We start from the raw sequence: 21,431 nt of genomic DNA, 5'->3' as shown, positions 1-21,431 counted from the left end.
CCTACAAAAGCACAAGTGAGGCCCTCCCTTCACCACTTCTTTTCACATGTCTCTGGTTCAGCTTTCATTTCGATTTACAGTTGTCAAAAATGTGTATTGCAATATTCAAAGACCCAGTCAAATGAAGGGATTTACTGATCATGTGTTATTGTGCCTTCTCCTAGATAATTGAATAACAAATCATGATCTTAAGTTTATTTTTTGTAAATTTTCTTGTATGACTGTATATCATGTTGAAGGGGAGTTGCGTTCATATGTTAAATAGCACATAGAGTAACACGTGCTGAACAGAGATATAGTGCTAACTGATCTTGTGGCGCCAGTAGGAGTTCACGCTGTGTCCGTGGAGCTCACTTCTAGCCCGTAGCTCTGTCCTGACCGAGGTGCACTGCAGCTGCATTATGAAACATTAACTACTGCAAAGGCCTGAAAAGACTATGATGCAGACGTGTGAAATAGACATTTATTTGAATTCTCTCATCTCCACTTCTAAAGGATTGAAACCTTGAGGGGGCTGGAGTTAAAGTATTTATTTTTTAAACTTCACTTCTCTGCTCGGGTCTTCACATGTTGACCTTTTCTGCGGATCATCAAAAAAAAACTCTCACTGCCCTACAAAAGGCAGCAGTCCTCCAGTGAGGCTGATAGGTTTGGATGTTTAAGATCACATTTCTGTTTGTTTCATCAGATCCTCAGGTGAACTCTGCGTTGGTTGTTTTCTGAGCCTCAAGTTTATCCAGAAACATTTGTTTTGGTTACATTTTACTCCCAGAACCAAACCAAATGAAGAGTGTGTTTTCTCATGGAAGAACCACTGAAAACATTTTAAAAGTCAACAAATGTTCTCTGTCTTCTGCAGTATTTTGTCTTTGACTTCCACGTCCCTCCCGATGTCATGTTCGACAAGATCATCAAGCTCTCAGTGAGTACTGTGCTACTTCAGTTTCTATTGCAGAGCAGTTTGCTGCAGAAATATAGCTGAAATCAATACTAACTTTAATACCTAGTAAAACGGGGAAGAGTAGATATCACAGTCCTTTTTATGGGACGTAAACCCATAAAAAGATATTGCTGGTTATTGCAGTAATGAAGTTAAATGATATACCCAGAGAGTCACTCATGTTAAATGTATTATGTTGAAGATATCATGCAGCCCCCTGTTTACCATTATGTAAATAGCCAGCTGCACTCAGAGGTTGATGAATGATTTATGATGATTTATGATGATGTGCTTCAATACAATGATCCAGAGTTGGAGCCTTGTGCTAATGCTTTATCCTAAATTCTGTTTAATTAGGTGATTCACTCCAAAAACCTCCTCCGGAGTGGGACCTTGGTGGGAACATTTAAGATGGATGTTGGGACTGTTTACTTCCAGCCTGGTACAAACTGTAGCTCTGATGATAGTGACTGCTGATAGCATGGGTTTGGGCGTGTGTCATTTGTCTTGTTTGTTTTCACATTGATATTAAAGTTTGATTTTAGTTTGTTGAAAACTGACAACAAAATTTCTTTTGATTTTTTGGGGGGGATTTATTGACATCTATCCCAGAACACCAGTTCTACCACAAGTGGGCCATCCTGTCTGACCCTGATGACATCACAGCTGGATGTAAAGGATATGTAAAGTGTGACATCGCCGTGGTCGGAAAGGGCGACAACATCAAGACCCCACACAAGGCCAACGAGACCGATGAAGACGATGTGGAGGGGTAACGAGCTGTTGATGATCAAATTGGATTGATTTGGAAAAAGACAGTGTATCAGTTATAAAAATAAAAATAATAATATAGAATAAACTTAATCAATAAACCCACAGTCTCGTCTCACACTGAGAGGTTGCTGTTGTTTGTCTTCCAGACACCTCCTGCTCCCAGAGGGCATCCCAGCAGAGAGGCAGTGGGCGAGGTTCTACGTGAAGATCTACCGGGCAGAGGGACTCCCGAAAATGAACACCAACATAATGGCGAATGTGAAAAAGGCCTTCATCGGAGAGAACAGAGATCTGGTGGACCCCTACGTTCAAGTGCAGTTCGCTGGGCAGAAAGTAATTCCCCTCCACATCCTGCTCTCCTCCATCCGGGTTCTCTGGGTCCAATGCAGTGTGTCCGCTGTGACCATTTTGTGTGTGTTTGTGTGTGGAGGAGCGTGTGTGAGCACTTTGAGTTCAGTGCGTCCCTCCATGTTTCTCCAGGGGAAGACGTCTGTCCAGAAGAGCAGCTATGAACCGATCTGGAATGAGCAGGTCGTCTTCACTGAGCTCTTCCCTCCGCTCTGCAAACGCCTGAAGGTCCAGATCCGAGACTCCGATAAGGTCAACGACGTTGCCATAGGAACTCATTTTATTGACCTGCGCAAGATATCGAATGAAGGCGATAAAGGTGAGTGAAACAAACACACACGTCAGCACTTTGTCTCACTAACATTGAGTAGCTGTCAGGTTCATAAATTAGTCAGGACTTAAGTAGATAATGTGTCTAGTAATTAGCAGAGCTAAATTGTGAATCAAGCCACGGACCTTTGGCTAATGGCTGTATGAATTTATTGGACGACATTCAAATTGTCTTCTAGTCAATACATACATTTGCATAAATTAAACCAAACCACATGAATACTTGAGAGGGAATTTATTTATATCACATTTGCGTTTCTGGTAATTTTCCATGAGTTTTATTTCATGCCGTTTTTAAGTAAAACCTTCAGAAAATATAACACAGTCATGGAAATGCCTGAAATAAGGATCAATAGTTCAATCGGAACAATTGATTTAAGAATGACAACTTTGCTGTTAAAATGTGGTTGAAAGAAATTACTTCCTCTCTACTTGGTAAACACTTATTTTTGAAAAAAGGACAAGATTTGGTAGCCAGTTTTTAATCCTCTGGATGTAAATATTGACTCAAAACCTTGAGAGGAAGGATTGTGATTGCCATCGGCAAATATATAAATGATTTTTCTGCTGCCTGGCTTTTTATCTGTTTGTCTGGGTGGGAGTGGAAGTGTTGGATGGTGGACGTAAGTCAAAGTTAAAATATATTGTAGAATGTCACATCATCTCCTTCTTCTCCGTTTGCCGTCTCCAGGGTTCCTGCCCACCATGGGCCCGGCCTGGGTCAACATGTACGGCTCCACCCGTCAGTACACTCTGATGGACGAGCACCAGGACCTGAATGAGGGACTTGGAGAAGGCGTTTCCTTTAGAGCCCGTCTTCTGCTCTCCATCGCCGTGGAGATCCTGGACACCACCTCCCCTGAGATCCTCAGCTCCACTGAGGTTCAGGTGGAGACTGTGTCCAACATCTCAGAAGTGAGAAGACCTGACCATTAAAACGGCAAAGGCATTACTCTCATGCAATGGAATAACTCACTGTCAAAGAAAAGCTGTTATCTCAACCTGTGATCCATAAGAACACAGAGTTGATGACCTCCTCTGACTTCCTGACCTTAACAGTAAACATTGTATTGACACGTGTGTAGTTAACTCCTCACCAGGGAAATCAGAAACATCAGATGTGATGATTCAGGGCTTAAAAGCTACTCAACCTTATGTCTATTAGGCTGTAAATGTTCCCCCTGGGGTCAGTCGTTAGTGCCAGCATGAGTGTGTGCAAGTTGTAAAGTAGAGTTGATGTTTTTATAGGGGGGGGTGGGGAGGGCCAGATTACTAATTAAAAATAATAACAAGCAAAGACATGTTGTAAATTAACACATTTACTTTGTCTCTTCTCTACATAAATAACTTGAGTTTGCTTTTATTAATTAATTGTCACACTACGTGAAACGCCTGTGCATAAAGTGCATTTGTCCTCCTAATTTCTAAGAGCAGGAGATTATGTTAATAACTGAGTTCAGAGTTATAAAAGAAAGAAAAAGATATTGTCATAACAAGATTGCAATGTTTTATGTGGTCGGCGTTTGGAAAACATATTTCCCCCAGCTGGTTCCTGACTCTTCTGGCCTTGTCCTATAGTTAAACACATTCATGATGATATATTTACTTGAATATCACTCAGTAGAATGCATATTACATATAAATACCCTAGTGACGGATTTTTATTTGGATCTGCTCTAAATTGCCCACGCTTTTAAATATCAGTCAAAATCTATTCATCAAATCCTTGATCCTCCCCTGATCCAAATTTTAATGAGTTCTTCCCTGACCCTTAAGGTTTCCTCCACCAAGTGTCCTGATCATTTCAGAAGTTTTTCAGGGGTAAAAACGAAGCATTCCCAGTGGAGATAATAGTTTGCATGGTTATAGCTAAAATGGTTAATTTGAGGAAATGGAAATCTACTCCCTTCATTGTTGAAAAAGTGTCTCAATGATGTGGTTTCCTGTGTCTATTTGGAGGAGATTAGTGTAATTGCTCCTCACCTGACTCACACTGTAAATGAACAGTGACTCAGCTGCAAATAAGGCCAATTCCCTAATAAATCCTTACACACGTGTTCAGCCTGTGTGGACATTTCTGCATGTACGACACGTAAAGCATCGGAGCCAGGCGTGTGCCGGTGTAACGGTCAAACAAACTGAATGAGTAAAAATATGTTGGGTGATAGTGCACTTGCAAATGTATAGAATAAGTAGGTCAGTAATTCAGAGATGACACTAGTGGGGTTTAAGTGTATACATTGGATAATAAAAAGCAGCTCAACAGACAGTAATCGCTCCACAGACAGAGACAATAAAAACGCACTCTGCTTCAATAAAATGTTCCCCTATATGTTTATTGCTGTTCTTCTCTCTCCATCAGAGCGCCACAGGGAAAATAGAGGAGTTCTTCCTCTTCGGCTCCTTCCTGGAAGCCACCATGATCGACAGGAAGATTGGTGACAAAACGATACGTTTTGAAATCACGATAGGTAAATATAAAACCTTCTTATTATTGACCGTGAGTATAACAGAGTGATCTGACAGCTCACACCTTGATGATGCTCTGCCCTGTTACAGGTAACTATGGCAACCAGATAGATGGTGTAAGCAAGCCCTCGTCAGCGAAGAAGAAGAAGAAGAAAGATGCAGAGAACGAGGAGGAGGAGAGTGAGCTCATTCACAACTCGAGCGAGGACGAGGCGGACGAGGACGGAGACATGGTCTCAGTGTCCTCCACTCCACTCATGAGGCCCGTCATTACAGACAGGTCAGAGGTCAGACGTCACAGGGGCGAGACAAAGGATGCTCTAAACTTAGTGTTTTGGATTTGTTAAATGCTTTACAATTATCAGAAATTAAACAATTACCAACAGCCAGGGGCAGAGTCCTGGCTGTAATGTGATATATTGAGAAAGAAGTTGCACAATCCAACCCACATTCTACTTATATCTTTACAGAAATTACTTTCATCTTCCCTACTTTGAAAAGAAGCCTTGTGTCTACATCAAGAGCTGGTGGCAGGACCAACGGAGACGACTCTACAACTCCAACATGATGGACAAGATCGCTGACAAGCTGGTCAGTGTATAAGTCTGATGTGCTGTAGCATCAACACAAAAGTTGATGATAGACGTATTAAGATGTATAACATTTAAATAATCAAGTAAAGCCGAAGTATTTTAAAGTTGTGCTTATATTTGAGTTGTTCTCAGCTCCAGTGTTTGTGTGTCCTTGCAGGAGGAGGGTTTGAATGATGTTCAGGAGGTCATTAAGACGGAGAAGGCCTTTCCAGAGCGCAGACTCAGGGGGGTGCTGGAGGAGCTCAGCGTTGGCTGCAGGCAAGCTGCATAATAATATTCAAGAGTCATGATCCTGTATCAAAACTGACACTGGGACTCTGGGACTCTGTGCCCAGCACCGATACATAGAGCTTCTCCTTACAGGGAAATTTGTATAGCTACTCAAATAGTGTGGGCACTTAATAACCAGCAATGCAAGAGTGTGAGCTGCCCTCTGCACTTTTCATCAACCCCCCCCCCCCCCCCCCCAGAAACTACTGAAGACAGCAGCGTTCTGCACAGAGGTATCTCTAAATGGTAAAATGGTAAATGGTTTTGTATCTATATAGCGCTTTTCTAGTCTTAATGACCACTCAAAGCGCTTTACAGTACAGTTTTACATTCACACACACATTCATACAGTGCATCTATTAACAGCACTTTGTTGTTCTAAAACCAAGTCATTATGGTTGTCATGGTGGAAGGCATCAGCAGTGTCCTCATTGTTTTTTTCTCCCTCTCGTCTTGTGCTTTTAGTTCTTTATTCACTGCTAATTTGTTGCTTTACAGATCACAGAAGAAGAATATTTATAGAATCTATTCACAAATCATGCTCGCCTCTTATGTTCTGTATTTTCTGGTCATCTCCAGTCGCTTTGTGATTCTGGCTAACAAGGACCTGAACCAGGCAGGCAGAACCAAACTGGATCGAGAGCGGCTCAAGTCCTGCATGAGGGAAATGGTGGGATTTACTTTTTCTTACATAAATAAGAAAATATTTAGTGTGATCAAAAGACCCTGAATACCACTGTACTAAAGGATGACAGGAGAGACTGAAAATGTTAGTATATATTTGTATTCATATGATTCGTTGGAATAGATTTGCAAAGCCATCTCATTGTCATTCAAATGAGCAGGGATCTAATGATGACTGAGACAGAGAAGGTTAGTAGGTTAGAAGGATCATGTGAAAAATATCTAATGTTTGAACAGTTTTAGCAAAGACGTCAAATACAAAGAAAAAGTAAAGATGGACTAATATTCCAGACTAACCTGTGCAGGTAAACTATAAGTGTAAGAGTCTCCATTAAATAGGAATTAGTATCTAGCATTGTGTTTGAAGATAAAAGCTTCAGTTTGGTTTTAAAAGCATTTTTTCATATTTTGAAAATCAAAGCACTTGTAATTACAGTATGTAATGTATGTAATCCTCTTCATCACTGATCTCCCCTCCTGCAGGACAGCATGGGTCAGCAGGCCAAGCAGATTCGGACTCAGGTGAAGAAGAACACGGTCAGAGACAAACTCAAGCTGGCGCAGAACTTCCTGCAGAAGCTCCGTTTCCTCGCGGACGAGGTGCAGATCTAATTTTGTCTTACTCTGCTTCTACAGAATTAAAAACTGTACACTCAACATGTTGGTGCCACAACAGCTGGGGAAAGACACTGGGGTTAAAAAAAAGCTATTCTGCATATTTATCTCCTCCAGCCTCAGCACAGCACACCAGATGTTTTCGTCTGGATGATGTGTAACAACAAGCGCATCGCTTACGCCCGGATTCCCTCCAAAGACATCCTGTACTCCATGGTGGATGAGGAAACTGGTAAAGACTGTGGTAAAGTCAAAGCCGTCTTCCTAAAGGTATCATCAGCTCTCCCCTGCTCCTCTCTCACTCAACCTCTATTAGCTCAGCACTTTGAAAAACACACTTTACTAAATGTGAATCGCCTGAAAGAGACTCATTATTCTCTTTGGCAGAAAAACTTGAACCGTGTATGATGAAGTTAGACTTTGCTACGTGATGCACATGGAGATAGTCAGTAGTGAAGAGTCATGATACAAGATTACTATTGAAGAGTGTTTATAATGTATAGACTTGTAAATGTATGACAGCTGCCTGGGGAGGAGGTTGAAAATCAATGGTAATATTTATATGTATGGATCGGGCCTTGTTGTAGCTTTGTCTCCAGGGTTTAATGATTGACTTGTGGTGATAAAACTGAAGAGAGGATGTAATTCTGCAGTAATTTTTTTGCCAACCATGGATTTCTTCCGCTGCAAGAATCTCTTTATATTAGAATGACAGTAGAGTGCATACCTCCAGAAGGGCCCCCATAAATTATATCAAGCTGCACCAAATTACACTTCCATAGATATAAGTCTCCTTAATATGTCTTTTTAACTATCCATGTGTCTGAAATGTTAACGGAAGTGAGGGGAAAAAATCCTGATCCACCTCAAAATTCTGTCCTGGCCCATGTCCCATTCTTCCACCACAATTTAAACAAAATGGGTTCAGTAGTTTTTGCATATCGTAACCTCCTTGGCGCCCATGTCTCCCCTGTGTCCTCAGCTGCCTGGTAAGAAGGGCTTTGGTCCTGCAGGATGGACCGTTCAAGCTAAGCTGGAGTTGTATCTATGGCTGGGCCTCAACAAGCAGAGGAAGGACTTCCTCAGCGGTTTGCCCAACGGGTTTGAAGAGATTCAAGCTGCCAATATGGGCCCCAGTCTTCAGCCTGTCCCTCCTGTCAGCCTCGTCTACAACAGTAAGTACAGTCAACACAGGGAAGGACTTAATGAGACATCTCACGACCTCTTTGTAGCTGACACAAAATTTAGTTTCCTGCACTGCAGCACAAAGTTTTGCTTTGACTTTTACTTCAATGTTTTTTGCATGAATTTCCCTCTATTTCATCAGATCTTCTTTCTTTACCATCAAATATAAACTCTAAAATCAATCAGAAGCAGAGCAAACAAACTCACTCAAGACTTTTGACTTCAATCGATTGCTTTTACTTTGTTGTTCACTTCAATATGAGAGTCGTCTCAGAGGGCATTGATTGTAAGGTTGTGTGTGTGTGTGTGTGTGTGTGTGTGTGTGTGTGTGTGTCCAACAGTGAAGCAGGTGTTCCAGCTGCGAGCACACATGTACCAGGCCCGCAGTCTGTTTGCCGCTGACAGCAGTGGCCTTTCAGATCCCTTCGCTCGGGTCTTCTTCTCAACACACAGCCAGGTCACCGAGGTAAGAGCATGACCGTGTGAGTGCGTTTCCATTTTGTGTGCTCGTATGACAAACAGTGAAAGTGTGTTATGAGTTTGTGCGAACTGTATTGACGTGTGTGCTCTGCAGGTCCTGAGTGAGACCCTTTGTCCCACGTGGGACCAGCTGCTGGTGTTTGACGATGTGGAGTTGTTCGGGGAGGCCAGCGAGCTGAGGGACGACCCGCCCATCATTGTCATTGAGATCTTTGACCAGGACACTGTGGTAGGGGCTTGAAGCTGCGTCGATGAACCGCTGCAACATAGAGAAACTGCTTTTTAAGCTCATGAAACTAAAACTGCTCTGCTTCTCCATCCCTCATGTTCTGTCCATCTCTGTCTCGCTCATCCACCGTGTCCCTCACATTAACGCTGACCTCGCTCCTGCTGGCCTAATAGAGTGTGAAGCCATTTGCAATTTAAAGCCTGCGGGAATTACAAATTCGAATAGAAACTGGTGGCGGTTGCTGCATGACTTTTTGGGTTCATACAGCTGCTAATGAACTCTGGGAAAGTTTAGGAAAAACCTGCATGCACTTTCTCCATTTTTAGCTTTTACTATTTATAATAATAGTTTCCTCTTTAGCAGCTGCAGCCGTAACAGTGGTGCAGTGCAGATACTTGCATGAAACATATAAATGTCTCTGTTTAACTCCTCTTTTTTTTATTCCATTCACTGTTATGTTCACCCAATGAATTGGTTAGTTTGACACTGAGATTCGATTTTTCTGACTCACAATCATAATTTGTTAAACTGCACTTCGACCACTCTGACCAATACTGACACCAAGTGGCCACTGTGCGCCCGGCACCTCGAGCACTCATGTCTAACTCCCTTCCCTTGTGCCCCCTGACTGTCTCGACTGCTCCCCCTGTCACGATGTGGTGTTCAGGGCAAGGCAGAGTTCATAGGTCGGACGTTTGCGAAGCCCACCATCAAGATGTGTGACGAGTACTACGGCCCGCCGAGGTTCCCGCCGCAGCTGGAGTACTACCAGGTTTACAGAGGGAACTGCACCGCGGGGGAGCTGCTGGCTGCCTTCGAACTGCTGCAGGTACAGTAAGAAAGAACTCAGAGGGCTTTTCCTTAAGAGATTGCATTTCACTACTTCATAGAAAGGTAGATAAACAATGGGGCATCTTTTTCATAATGATGTGTAGCATGCAACAAAACTAAACTGGGCCTTCCTTGCTTTGTCTTGCAATCTTTTTCTCTCCATTTATAACTTATTTCTCGCTCTTTGCCGTTTCCAGGTTGCCATCCTCCTCTTCACTTGATCTTTATTCTCACTCTACATTCCCTAAATCCCCCTCATCCCTTTCCATCCACTAACATACTACTTTCACCTTTACAATTTCCCTCCTGTGCCTCCTCCTGCTGCCTACAGATTCCTTTCGATGCGGAGGAGATCAGGCGAGCTCTCATCGCTGTCCATAACTTTGCTGTGCCTCAAATAAAGGTGCTTTTTGCATTCTCTCTTTTCATCCCATCATATCTTTGGCTACTGTGTCGCAAGTGTTTGTACTGCAGTCTTTAGTCTCTCTTATTTCTAACTCGGAAATGAACTTGTACTCTCTCTGCACCTCTTCAGAGTTGTCACATTGAGCAATGACAAAATTAACACAAATTATTAGGACTGTGGGGAGGATATTTGGTACGGTGCACATACCACAGTGCACCATACAAACATACACGTCACAATAAATGTCTCTTCTATCTGCTGCAACCCGGTGCCTGGTTTATATCCCCCTCACTCTTTCTGATACAGATCGGTCGAGGAGGCAGAGCTGACCTCCCTCCCCTTGAGGGCCCAACAGACTCAGAGCATGGGCCCATTCTTCCTGTGCCATTGGGCATCAGACCCATCTTGAGCCGCTACCGCATTGAAGTGAGAAATGAATCCACCAACTCTTCAGTTTTTATCTCTGAAGATGATCTTTCATCACCGCTGGACTCCTGTTTTGTTCTGTCGTTCAGGTTTTGTTCTGGGGGTTAAGGGACCTTAAGAGGATTAACTTGGCCCTGGTGGATCGGCCTCGTGTGGATATAGAATGTGCAGGTAGAGGTGTTCAATCTGCCCTGATCCAGAACTACAAGAAAAACCCCAACTTCAGCACTTTGGTCAAATGGTTTGAGGTGGTGAGTAACTTTCATGTTTAGATTATCGAAAAGTTTGATTTTAGATTTGCATCCACCTCCATGAAACTCGACTTGAAATTCATAAGGTTATCTTAACTTTACTCGGAAAGTTATGACATCTTAGCGGTTACTGTCTTCGTCCCTCAGGACCTTCCGGAGAATGAGCTCCTGCACCCCCCTCTCAACATCCGGGTGGTGGACTGTCGAGCGTTTGGCCGATACATCCTGGTGGGCTCGCACGCTGTCAGCAGCCTGAGACGCTTCATCTACAGCGCCCCGGACAAGAGCTCCAACAACTGGGCCACTGCAGGTGCTGACATTCAACCGAAACAATATGAGTTAGCCAGGAGAATCGTTTGTTGTTCTCACAGCTGGAGTTTCCCTTTTCCTCCTGAACAAACACATTGAATATTTAGTAATAACTTTCTTTGTTTCTTATGCCAGATGAAAAACAAGCATTTACTAAATGAATTTTACAGATTTTATAGACATTGCCAAAAGTTACTTTACCTTTAGGGTTTGGGTTCAACTAACACTTACAGTATCTTTATTTAATACTTTTTCACTGTTGTTTAAGTCTTTGCCATTTGACGATTGGCTATTTATTTGATCAATGCATTAAGCAATTTCTCTTCTTTTATGTTGTTGAGTTCAACTTCCTAATCTTAAAATAGTACAGTTTGTGAATAGAGGAATTTTTAGATTTTGCTTTAACCTTTTTTGAAATGCCAGTTGCACCAGGCTCCAGAAAGGTTTCGACAGTCACAGGATCCTGTTTGTCCAGGAAGGTTAAAACAAACTTTTAAGAATCACATTTAAATCCTTCTGATCCAGTTCCCTGCTCGCTTAAGAATGGACTTTCATTCTTTGTTAACTTTGCTGATTTCTCTGCTTGCTTTTTTCACTTCTTCCTGCCTCTCTCCATCTCCATCTTCTCTTGCATGTCCTTGGCTCTGCCCTCTGCTGCTTCCACCTGTTGCCGTCTCTGCCCTGCGGCCTCACCTCCAGCTAAGCTAATGAACGGCTACATGGTCCTTGCAAATGGCGGCTCGCAGCCTTGCTCCTCACCCAGCGTTTCCTCCCGCACCTTCTCTCGCCCCGCAGGTGACATGATGGTCAACATGGACGGGGAACCTATGGGCAGAAACACAGTCGTCAAGTTGGACGCCGTAAGCTCATCTTTTAGATCATGTATAGCAAAGCACTGCCTGTTCATTTCTATAATAACCTGTGTGTTTATATGTAAATGTTGGAAGTTGTAGCACTGCTTTATGTCCAGTCCTCTTTACGTGTGCTACTCCTACCTGCATCGTCCATCGTGTGTTTTAACCTGCGTGTTGTTTTAATGTAATGTCCCCTATCATAGACGTCTGATGCTGTCGTAAAAGTTGACATGGTGAGTAATCGCTGCTATAGAAATTTGGCAATGTGCCCTCTGATGGATCAGTGTGAACAACACTTGAGTGTTTTTTAACAGGCTGAGGAGGAGATCGACAAAGACAAGAAGAAGAAGAAGAAGAAAAAGAAGGGAGGAGTCGAGGAAGAGGAAGAGACGGATGAGAGCGTGCTGGACTGGTGGTCCAAATATTTTGCCTCGATAGAGACGCTGAAGGAGGTGCGTCTGCTCTCGTCTGATCTCACGGGATTGACCTCGCCCTTGAGGTTATTTCACAGTTTAACCTTTTTATTCTCGCTTGGTTTTTCCAGACCCTCAGAGCTCAGGAGGCGGCTCAGGCCGAGGCGGAGGAGAGAGAGGACCTGGAGATAGCAGCAGAGGGGGCAGGTACTGAACTCCAGTGAATCAAACAGGCCGTCCGACAGTGTGCCTCTATGTCTGCTGCTTTGATGTCTGTTACAGGGATATGTGGCCAGTATTGGATGTTAAACTGGGATTCAGCACGTGAACATAATCAAGAATTATATGAATAGTTATTCTTATTGTTGTTATGTCTTTTGAGTTGACAATATTAGTTGTTAAACTTATGTCGATCAAACAAATTGTGACAGTGCGGGAAATCTTGCAGGGTGGAGGAGGGTAGGAATCTTTTTCTGGAGATGGACGATTTCAGCAGAAGAATTTATTCTCAATATCAGATGCATCAGTGAAAAGAAAGGGTTAGGGTTAGGTACAGATGTATTTCTACCACCAAGTCTGAGCTGTCCTTGGCTGTTCATGGTGCATGGAACAAAATGGGGATTTCAGACGTGGCTCTTTGTGAGATCTGGCAAACAGCACGCAGAGGCTTCGTATGTGCTTCCTGTTCTTCGTCTCCTTCCTCCCATAAGTCCATCTTCTATTCACACTTTGGACTTTGGACTATGACACTATCACTTTCATGACCATCTCCTCATTAGCATCACCTCCCAGCTCTGCATTCCACATGAAAGTTGGCTGACACAGAATCCCTGAATTAATCTTCTGCACTAACATGACTTTTATTACTAGAAAGCATCAATAATTCACAGTTGGACGTCAATTATAAAACTTCTTTGAAGGCGCTACTCTCTAAACTGTAGCATAGACTGCGAGAAATTGAGAAGATGGTCGACATTAGTTTGTGGTCGGATGTCATCTCGGTGACAATATTTGTCAGATGCAGTGATGGTTTATTGAAACATTTCACATGTTTAAGAGAGATTCAACGAGAATTTCAATCAAGTTTTTTGGTTCGTTTTTTTTTCTGACTTAATCTCCAAAATGATATCCAGGAGGCTGTAACCCCCCTGACCAACCAGTCAGCTTTCATGTTAAGTGACGTGTGTAGTGGCGTGTGTAGTGACGTGTGCGACCCTGCCGCCATTCCTCATGACTCCAACCTTACTCTGTCCACGTCCATCCCCACTCACCCACCCATCCAATCAGAAATCAAACCCGATGACCCTCTTCTGAAAGGCTCCAAGACAAAAGAGAAGAGCAAAGACAAGAGGAGCTCCAGGGACAAGAAGAAGAGTCAGGCCGCGGACGGGCCCGAGAAACGACCAGTGAAAGCGAGAGTGGACGAGCTGATGGCGAGTGTCTTTCTCTCAAACCTCACATACTTCACTCTTACCAGCACACGCAGACACATTCACACGCTCTATGTGCTTGATGTCCCTTGCAGGTTTACAACAAGGAGCTGGAGAGCGAGTACAGCAACTTTGAAGACTGGCTTCACACCTTCAACCTGTACAGAGGCAAAGCAGGGGATGACGACGAGCAAGCTCTGGACGACGACAGGATTGTGGGCAGATTCAAGGTGAGGGAACAGTAAGAAGATAAAGAAGGTCTCAAACCGACAGACTGGGGAGAAGTTATAATCTCAGTCTGTTGTTTTTCACCGACCCAGGGATCCCTGTGTATGTACAAGCTGCCTCTGTCGGAGGAGATCACCAGAGAGGCAGGGTATGATCCTAACATGGGAATGTTCCAGAGCATTCCACATAACGATCCAATCAACGTGCTCGTCCGCGTCTACGTGGTCAGGGTGAGTTTCCGTGTATCAATATTTAGTAGTTAAATTAAAATAGGTATATACATCATCATTTAGAGAATCAGGTAAATATTCTCTCTTTTAAGTTTTTTGGTTTAATCCTGTTTTTCTCCTCAGGCTACAGATCTTCATCCTGCTGATATCAATGGGAAGGCTGATCCGTACGTTGCCATTAAACTGGGCAAGTCAGAGGTCAAAGACAAAGAGAACTACATCTCCAAACAGCTCAATCCCGTGTTCGGCAAGTGAGTGGACAAAACGCTATTTCTCTCTCTCTGTGTTGTTTAGTGCTGTCATTCCTGTGCAGCAGTGTTTTGAAACCAGAATCTGATTCCTTCATGTTTGAATTCTCCTCTCACTTTGTTCATCCGTCACTCCTTCCATGTATCCCTGTTCAGATCATTTGACATCGAGGCCACCTTCCCCATGGAGTCCATGCTGACGGTGTCTGTGTACGACTGGGACCTGGTCGGCACCGACGACCTGATCGGAGAGACGAGAATCGACCTGGAGAATCGTTTCTACAGCAAATACAGAGCCACCTGCGGCATTTCCTCCAACTTCTCTCTGTGAGCATCAGTGTGTCTTATGTCTTTTAAAGGGCTCATAATTCAACACACAGCAAATACAAAGATAAGAAATAAAAGCAAATCATAGGAGAAAAGAAATCACATTTTACACATTTTCTTTAGTTTCTTGGAAGTTTAAGGGTAAAAATTCGTAACACTTTTCTTAGCATTTTGTAAAATCATGATGTGGACAGTTGTGTGGCAGTTTCCTGTGAACAAGACTTGAGATTGTCCTTGGATTATTATGGATATTAGAATAACATTTATTTTCTGACCTCTGAGACTCAGTAACATCCTTGTTATGTATTGATTTAAGCCACGGATACAACGTGTGGCGGGACCCTCTGAAGCCCAGTCAGATCCTGGCCAAGCTCTGTAAGGACGGCAAGATCGATGGACCTCATTACGGACCTGGAGGCAAAGTCAAGGTGGCGAGTCGAATATTCACGGGACCAACGGAGATAGAAAATGAGAATGGTACGGCTGCATACATTATACAGAAAAATATCACTGTTTCACTCTCAAATTAATGATGTACCGGTGTGACCAAGAATTATTTGTAGTCTCTGAATTCAGAGTGTGTTTCCAATTTGTACATTTCATATATTCTTGGTAAGTTTTCTCCCTAGATCTTCCATTCCAGTATTCGATGTTTTGATTTCTGTTTCTGTCCTTCCTCCTCCTCCTCCTCCTCCATCCCATTGGTATCGATCCCTCAGGTTTGAAGAAGCAGACCGAGGAGCATTTGGCCCTGACAGTGCTGAACCACTGGGAGGAGATCCCGAGAGTGGGCTGCAAACTCGTCCCCGAGCACGTGGAGACCAGACCCCTGCTGAACCCGGACAAGCCCGGCATCGAACAGGTAGGCAAGGAGCACGCTGGTCGTAAAAAAGATTTAAGCGACGATTATCCCCTTGTGGACGAATGTCGCGAATTCGCCTCAAACCCCATTCCGGTCTTAATGCCGCCGAGGTGACGATTGTGCCTGATGTTGCAAATACTACACATACCAAGGAAGGTTTTGGAAGCACTCGGCCGCCATCTAGTGGTCGGAGTGGGAAATATATACAAGCCCCTTGGGACTGTGCAGCAAAGTTATTTTGAGGTATTAAGCTGTATTTGAAATACTGTGATGATGGAACAGCAATGATTGTGCAGAAACATATGTTGTTATAAAATTTCAAGGAAAAGCAGCATCACTCTACATACCAGAGACTGGAAAATGTGTTCAATTAAGGTTATGCCCCATTATGCCTAATGTCGCTAATTTACCTCATACCTTAATTTCATATCTATTGTATTTGATATATTGAAATTAACAATCTCCCATTAATTAAGCATCTGTAAGACAGCCAAAAACACAAATAATATTTTTTTTATATAATTGGAAATTAATTCAGGCATTAAGGGGTTAAACTGTGTGGTTTTCTGTGTGTTTCTACAGGGCCGTATTGAGATGTGGGTCGACATGTTTCCTATGGACATGCCGGCTCCTGGACCTGCGATTGACATCGCTCCACGGAAACCAAAGAGGTACAGCTGAAGCAAATGTCCGGAGCAAATCAGTGTTCTGATAATGAGAAAAGCACAAATCAGTGCATTTTAAATGAGAAATCTATTAACTACGCTGCAAAGTGTGTACATTTCTGTAGTTTTTCCAACAGAAATTGTAGTTTTATCCCCAGGTTGAATTATGGTGAGTCTGTTTGACGAGTCAGCTCTTTTCATTTACTGTCAAACATACAGTTAGTCCAATTATATATGTGTGTATGTGTCCTTCCTCCCCCCCTTACCAGATATGAGCTCAGGGTGATTATTTGGAATACAGACGAAGTAATACTGGAGGACGATGATTACTTCACTGGGGAAAAGTCCAGTGACATATTTGTCCGGGGGTAGGTACAGCGGGTCGCGGCAGCCAGGCCTCGTCCCGCGGGTGTGAGCTGTGTGTGGATTTTTTTTTGTTGCTGTTAACCATCTTTTTTGTTTGTTTTCCATTTTTTCTGTGTGCGTGTTTGTGGTGTGTCCTCGTCTGTCTGTGTCTGTCGTCCTCTCTCTCTCCTCTGGTCAATGCTCTGCTGGTGTCCAGCTTTGAGCTCCGTCTTGTTATTTGGAACACTGATGACGTAGTTCTAGAGGACGACTCTTTCATGACAGGAGAGAAGATGTCTGACATCTATGTCAGGGGGTAAACACACGATCCCATCGCATGGCTCGTATTACTACCTCCCTTCTCCCCCCCTCCCCTGAAGCCCTTCAATCATTTCTTTATAATCTTTTCCCCTGGTTTATTTGTCACATCGCACGCTACCTGGCTTGTCTCACACCCTCTAATCAGCACGCTGTAATCTAATGACGAATGGAAAATTTGCACAGTAAGGACCAAACCACATAAACCACACATTTTAAGAACTCTGACTAACAAGTCTGATCTAATCAAATCACCAAAACTAGAATGGAACTCAGTAGAGCTCACACCAAGGCCCAACATGTCCCCTAAATCAAACTGCATCAAATTCCACACACTTAAAGATAAGAAGATTGTTTTCATCAAGATCCATGAATCATTCCCAAGAACTTTAGTGAAAATGGCAAAAAATGCATACATAACATAGTTTCACCTTTAAAAATAGATAAGGTGAAAATCTTAACACATCCAGCAGATACAGAGAAATATCAGCGTTTTAAAATCAGAAGATTTTAAATATCTTAAAAGGGGCTACAAAGATCCATGAAGGAAAGGGAAACTGAGTCTGTGGGTTCATCTCTACGAACATCACGGGTTCACATCACAATTAGTCTTATAATCCACTGTTGATGTAAAAAAGATCACGTGTAATACCACATTTAATAAATTATATATCCGCCAAGGCCCAACACTCAACACATTTCATCAGGATCCAATAATGTGGAAATACACCCTACTTCACGATGTTAAAGAAAGTGAGAGAAAGAAATCCGGAAACAAAACGAACACACTCTCCTTGTGGTTTGGTCCTGTACTGCAGTTGCTACCAGACAAATACCTCAAAAAACAGATGTTTTGTCAGATGTTGTAAAATAAAGAAAACAGATTGCATGGAAGAACTCTGAACGACATGCATGCCTGTATGACAGAGCTCCAGTGTTTTGAGCCACACTGTCATTCTGCAGCCTGGGTATGTCATTATTATTTGAAGGTAATGATGACGTTGGTATATTTCCTCGGGGCCACTTCACTCCTGCATCTCGTAACCAGACTCACTGATTCCCTCAGCTCACGTGGTGTCACCTGTGGATGTGACAGTGTCAGTGAAAGTGTCCTCGCTGCAGCCTAAAGTCTGCCAGGGCATCTCAGTTTCCAAACCATGGCACATTCTTTCACATTTTTCCAGTATTAATTTCAGGCTGATGATTATCTTTAGTCGGTTTTGACGATTTGAGAACTGAGGGTGCAGCTCTCCTCCTGCTCCTCACCAGCCTCACACCACTGCTGATGAAGGAGCTCCAGTGGAACCAACCTTGTAGCCTTTTATCGGATCAATTGCGCTAATAACATTTCTGCAAGCTCTGTGTGTGCATGGCTTAAAAAAAATCATGTGACGCTCCAACATCTAATCAGATTTGATGTCTTGTTCAAGTTCATTTATCGTAACATCACACCCACACACAATTATTAATCTGATTCGCTGTCGGAAAGTCACATGATGTGTTTTGATTTTGACCTTTTAGCATCATCTCTCTTGTTCTATTAAATTAACCAAATTAATACACAGCAACTGACAGACCAGTGCAATGTCCTACATATCAGACCTTATAAGTGCATGACTGAAGATTTGAATCTATCCACTCATTTGAACCAAAGTTCTGCTCTGACCTCTGTGACTCGGTGACCCGCAGGTGGCTGAAGGGGCAGCAGGAGGACAAGCAGGACACAGACGTGCACTACCACTCGCTGACCGGCGAGGGCAACTTCAACTGGCGCTTCGTCTACCCCTTCGATTACCTCATGGCTGAGGAGAAGATCGTCATCTCCAAGAAGGAGTCCATGTTCTCCTGGGACGAGACCGAATACAAGATCCCTCCTCGCCTCACGCTGCAGGTGTGGGACGCCGACCACTTCTCTGCAGACGACTTCCTGGGTGAGGACTGATGGGAGCAGTCGCACCTCCTCTGTCTTCTACTGCTTGTTGTCAGCAGAGTTTTCCATCTGCTGAACTATAGAGAAAGTAGCATCGCTCTTACTGACTGCTTCATTCATCACCACTCTCCAGGTGCCATTGAGCTGGACCTGAACCGGTTCCCCCGCGGCGCCAAGACGGCCAAGCAGTGCTCGCTGGACATGATCCGAAATGAGCAGGAGCTTCCCACCATCTCCATCTTCAAACAGAAGAGAGTGAAAGGCTGGTGGCCGTTCGTGGCCCGTGATGAGAACGATGAGATGGAGCTGACGGTGTGTACTGAGATAATTATAAACGCTTATGAATCTCTGTAAAAAAAAACACCAGTTGAAAAAGGCACTGAAGGGAGAAAAAGATGAAGTAAAATCAGCTGAATCAAGAAGAAGGTAGGTAAAAAAGGAGTCAACGAGATCATGATACACAAAATACACGATTTAAAGCACCGAGCCAAATTCTTTCTGTTACTTCAAATAATGTTTATTCTTTTCATTCTTTTCCTTTAAAATACTGAAAACTTCTAGCTTTCTATCAAAATCCTTCAAATGAAAACTTTGTAAAGTAAAATTTTTAGTTTAACTACAAACTATAACTTCACAGAAAGACCTTAAAGCAACAACTTTCCCTCAAAGCAACAGCTTTAAAATTGTTTTTTATGTTACGCTGACTTGTAACGGACAGAACGGTTCCTCTTTCATTCCCACCCTGGTGACACTGGGTGAGAGAAACCTGTGATTAACGCCATCTCTGTCGTTTCAGGGTAAAGTTGAAGCCGAGCTTCACCTGGTGACTGCGGAAGAAGCAGAGAAAAGTCCTGTGGGACTCGGCCGAAATGAGCCGGATCCACTGGAGAAACCAAAGTAAGATACCGACGCATATTTGATGAAAAAAACTACACATTTAGAATCAGTCTGTCACAAACACTCATACGACTGTGGGGTTGTGTGGATCAGAATCAGGCACAGACATTAAGACTTGAATCATTCGTACAGTGCAAAAAGCAGTGTTATCAAAAACAGTCCTGACTCGATGCAGTTTGATTTGGTCCCGTTTGCCCGCGACACTTCTTTCTGCTCTGTCAAACAGTCAGTGTTACACTTTCACTCGTTCTCCTCCGACCATCTCTTCAACTGTCTCCCTCTGTCTCCCCTCCTCCTCTCTGTGTGACTCCTCCTCCTTGTCGGCCCCTTTCTCCCCTTTTTTTGCCCCCACTACCTGCGTTCCTCTCCTCCTGCGCTCCCTCCTTTGGGAATAAGCCGCCCGGACACCAGTCTAATGTGGTTTCTGACTCCCCTGAAGTCCATTCGTTACTTCCTCTGGCACAACTACCGCTGGCTGATCCTCAAGGCCCTGGGGCTGATGCTGCTGCTGCTCTTGCTGGCCCTCTTCCTCTACTCTGTCCCCGGCTACCTGGTGAAGAAGATGCTGGGGGCCTGACGCGCTGGTAGCCTCCGCCCCCTCCTCGCTCTCTCTGCTTTTCTATTTGACCCCCCGCCTCCTGGATTCTCCAGTCCCACCTTTGTCTCCTTCTCCTCTGTGCCTACAAAATATCTCTCTCTCTCTCTCTCTCTCTCTCTCTCTCTCTCTCTCTTTGTATTATGTCTTTCTTCTCTCTCCTCCGCTGTCGTAGCAGTAGAATCGTCTCCTCTGTGTCGTGTCTTGCAGATGTCATTCACCACAAAGTGCCATCACACATCCCATAAGTGATCAACCTTACAGACCCTCCTTACAGTTAAAATCCTACAGGAGCATGAACAGGTTATATTTCATATTTTAAATATGATTATAACCAGAATAGCATTTTGGGAATAATATTTCCCAATAATTTCTTGACGTTTTCTTGGAAAGACTCTTCTAATTTGTCTCTAAACATAGGAAAGATAGTTAAAGAAATTCAGATAAAAGATAAAATAGATCACTGGATTTAAACCCCAGTGAATAGTGAACACTTATAAATTAATAATGTATTCCTTTTTTATCTGATTTATTGTTTTGTTTGGAGACATATTCATCTCAGCCCATCTGTATGGAAATTTACCAGATTATACGATTCTTTCCAGGACACATTTTAAGAGATTAATGGGAAATAAACTGGACCCACAAAATGAACCAAAACATTTGTTGTGTTATTGACAATGAAATGTTCAATTCCCTCGAGGCATGGGAACTGTTTGGAGCTGCTGGTCGATCACTCATCCATTTGATCAACACTCTCATTGTGCACTTGTTTCTAATGTGAAGCTTCTCCTCTGTGATGTGATCACCGCGTCCTCGGGAAACGTGAGCATGTGGTGTTCAAGCTGACTCACAACTGCAACGTGGCGTGCCAACCACTAATATGAGCTTTCTCTCTCTCTCTCTCCCTCTCTCTTTTACTCATCCCATTCCTCTCTCCCTGTACTCC

At 43.3% G+C, this 21,431-nt stretch overlaps 1 protein-coding gene across 1 annotated transcript in view; it reads left to right on the top strand.

The window, feature by feature from the left end:
• The window catches only part of otofa (otoferlin a), a 63,969-nt gene that overhangs the window by 42,261 nt on the left and 277 nt on the right, over positions 1–21,431 (top strand). The window contains exons 10-45 of the mRNA XM_053445545.1: positions 860–922; positions 1,298–1,382; positions 1,553–1,712; positions 1,861–2,047; positions 2,195–2,381; positions 3,084–3,307; positions 4,755–4,863; positions 4,952–5,141; positions 5,332–5,452; positions 5,612–5,712; positions 6,304–6,394; positions 6,892–7,008; positions 7,141–7,293; positions 8,006–8,198; positions 8,550–8,674; positions 8,783–8,917; positions 9,585–9,746; positions 10,461–10,580; positions 10,670–10,831; positions 10,979–11,141; positions 11,936–12,000; positions 12,198–12,227; positions 12,315–12,446; positions 12,539–12,614; positions 13,695–13,840; positions 13,933–14,067; positions 14,158–14,295; positions 14,419–14,546; positions 14,700–14,870; positions 15,187–15,347; positions 15,590–15,732; positions 16,315–16,403; positions 16,667–16,765; positions 18,750–18,991; positions 19,124–19,302; positions 19,787–19,887. Coding sequence (XP_053301520.1) covers positions 860–922; positions 1,298–1,382; positions 1,553–1,712; positions 1,861–2,047; positions 2,195–2,381; positions 3,084–3,307; positions 4,755–4,863; positions 4,952–5,141; positions 5,332–5,452; positions 5,612–5,712; positions 6,304–6,394; positions 6,892–7,008; positions 7,141–7,293; positions 8,006–8,198; positions 8,550–8,674; positions 8,783–8,917; positions 9,585–9,746; positions 10,461–10,580; positions 10,670–10,831; positions 10,979–11,141; positions 11,936–12,000; positions 12,198–12,227; positions 12,315–12,446; positions 12,539–12,614; positions 13,695–13,840; positions 13,933–14,067; positions 14,158–14,295; positions 14,419–14,546; positions 14,700–14,870; positions 15,187–15,347; positions 15,590–15,732; positions 16,315–16,403; positions 16,667–16,765; positions 18,750–18,991; positions 19,124–19,302; positions 19,787–19,887 — 4,883 coding nt within the window. The remainder of the gene's footprint in view (positions 1–859; positions 923–1,297; positions 1,383–1,552; positions 1,713–1,860; positions 2,048–2,194; positions 2,382–3,083; positions 3,308–4,754; positions 4,864–4,951; positions 5,142–5,331; positions 5,453–5,611; positions 5,713–6,303; positions 6,395–6,891; positions 7,009–7,140; positions 7,294–8,005; positions 8,199–8,549; positions 8,675–8,782; positions 8,918–9,584; positions 9,747–10,460; positions 10,581–10,669; positions 10,832–10,978; positions 11,142–11,935; positions 12,001–12,197; positions 12,228–12,314; positions 12,447–12,538; positions 12,615–13,694; positions 13,841–13,932; positions 14,068–14,157; positions 14,296–14,418; positions 14,547–14,699; positions 14,871–15,186; positions 15,348–15,589; positions 15,733–16,314; positions 16,404–16,666; positions 16,766–18,749; positions 18,992–19,123; positions 19,303–19,786; positions 19,888–21,431) is intronic.

Source organism: Pleuronectes platessa, chromosome 17, assembly GCF_947347685.1.
Source record: "Pleuronectes platessa chromosome 17, fPlePla1.1, whole genome shotgun sequence".
Classification (NCBI taxonomy): domain Eukaryota; kingdom Metazoa; phylum Chordata; class Actinopteri; order Pleuronectiformes; family Pleuronectidae; genus Pleuronectes; species Pleuronectes platessa.
This window is presented reverse-complemented; position numbering and strand designations above follow the sequence as displayed.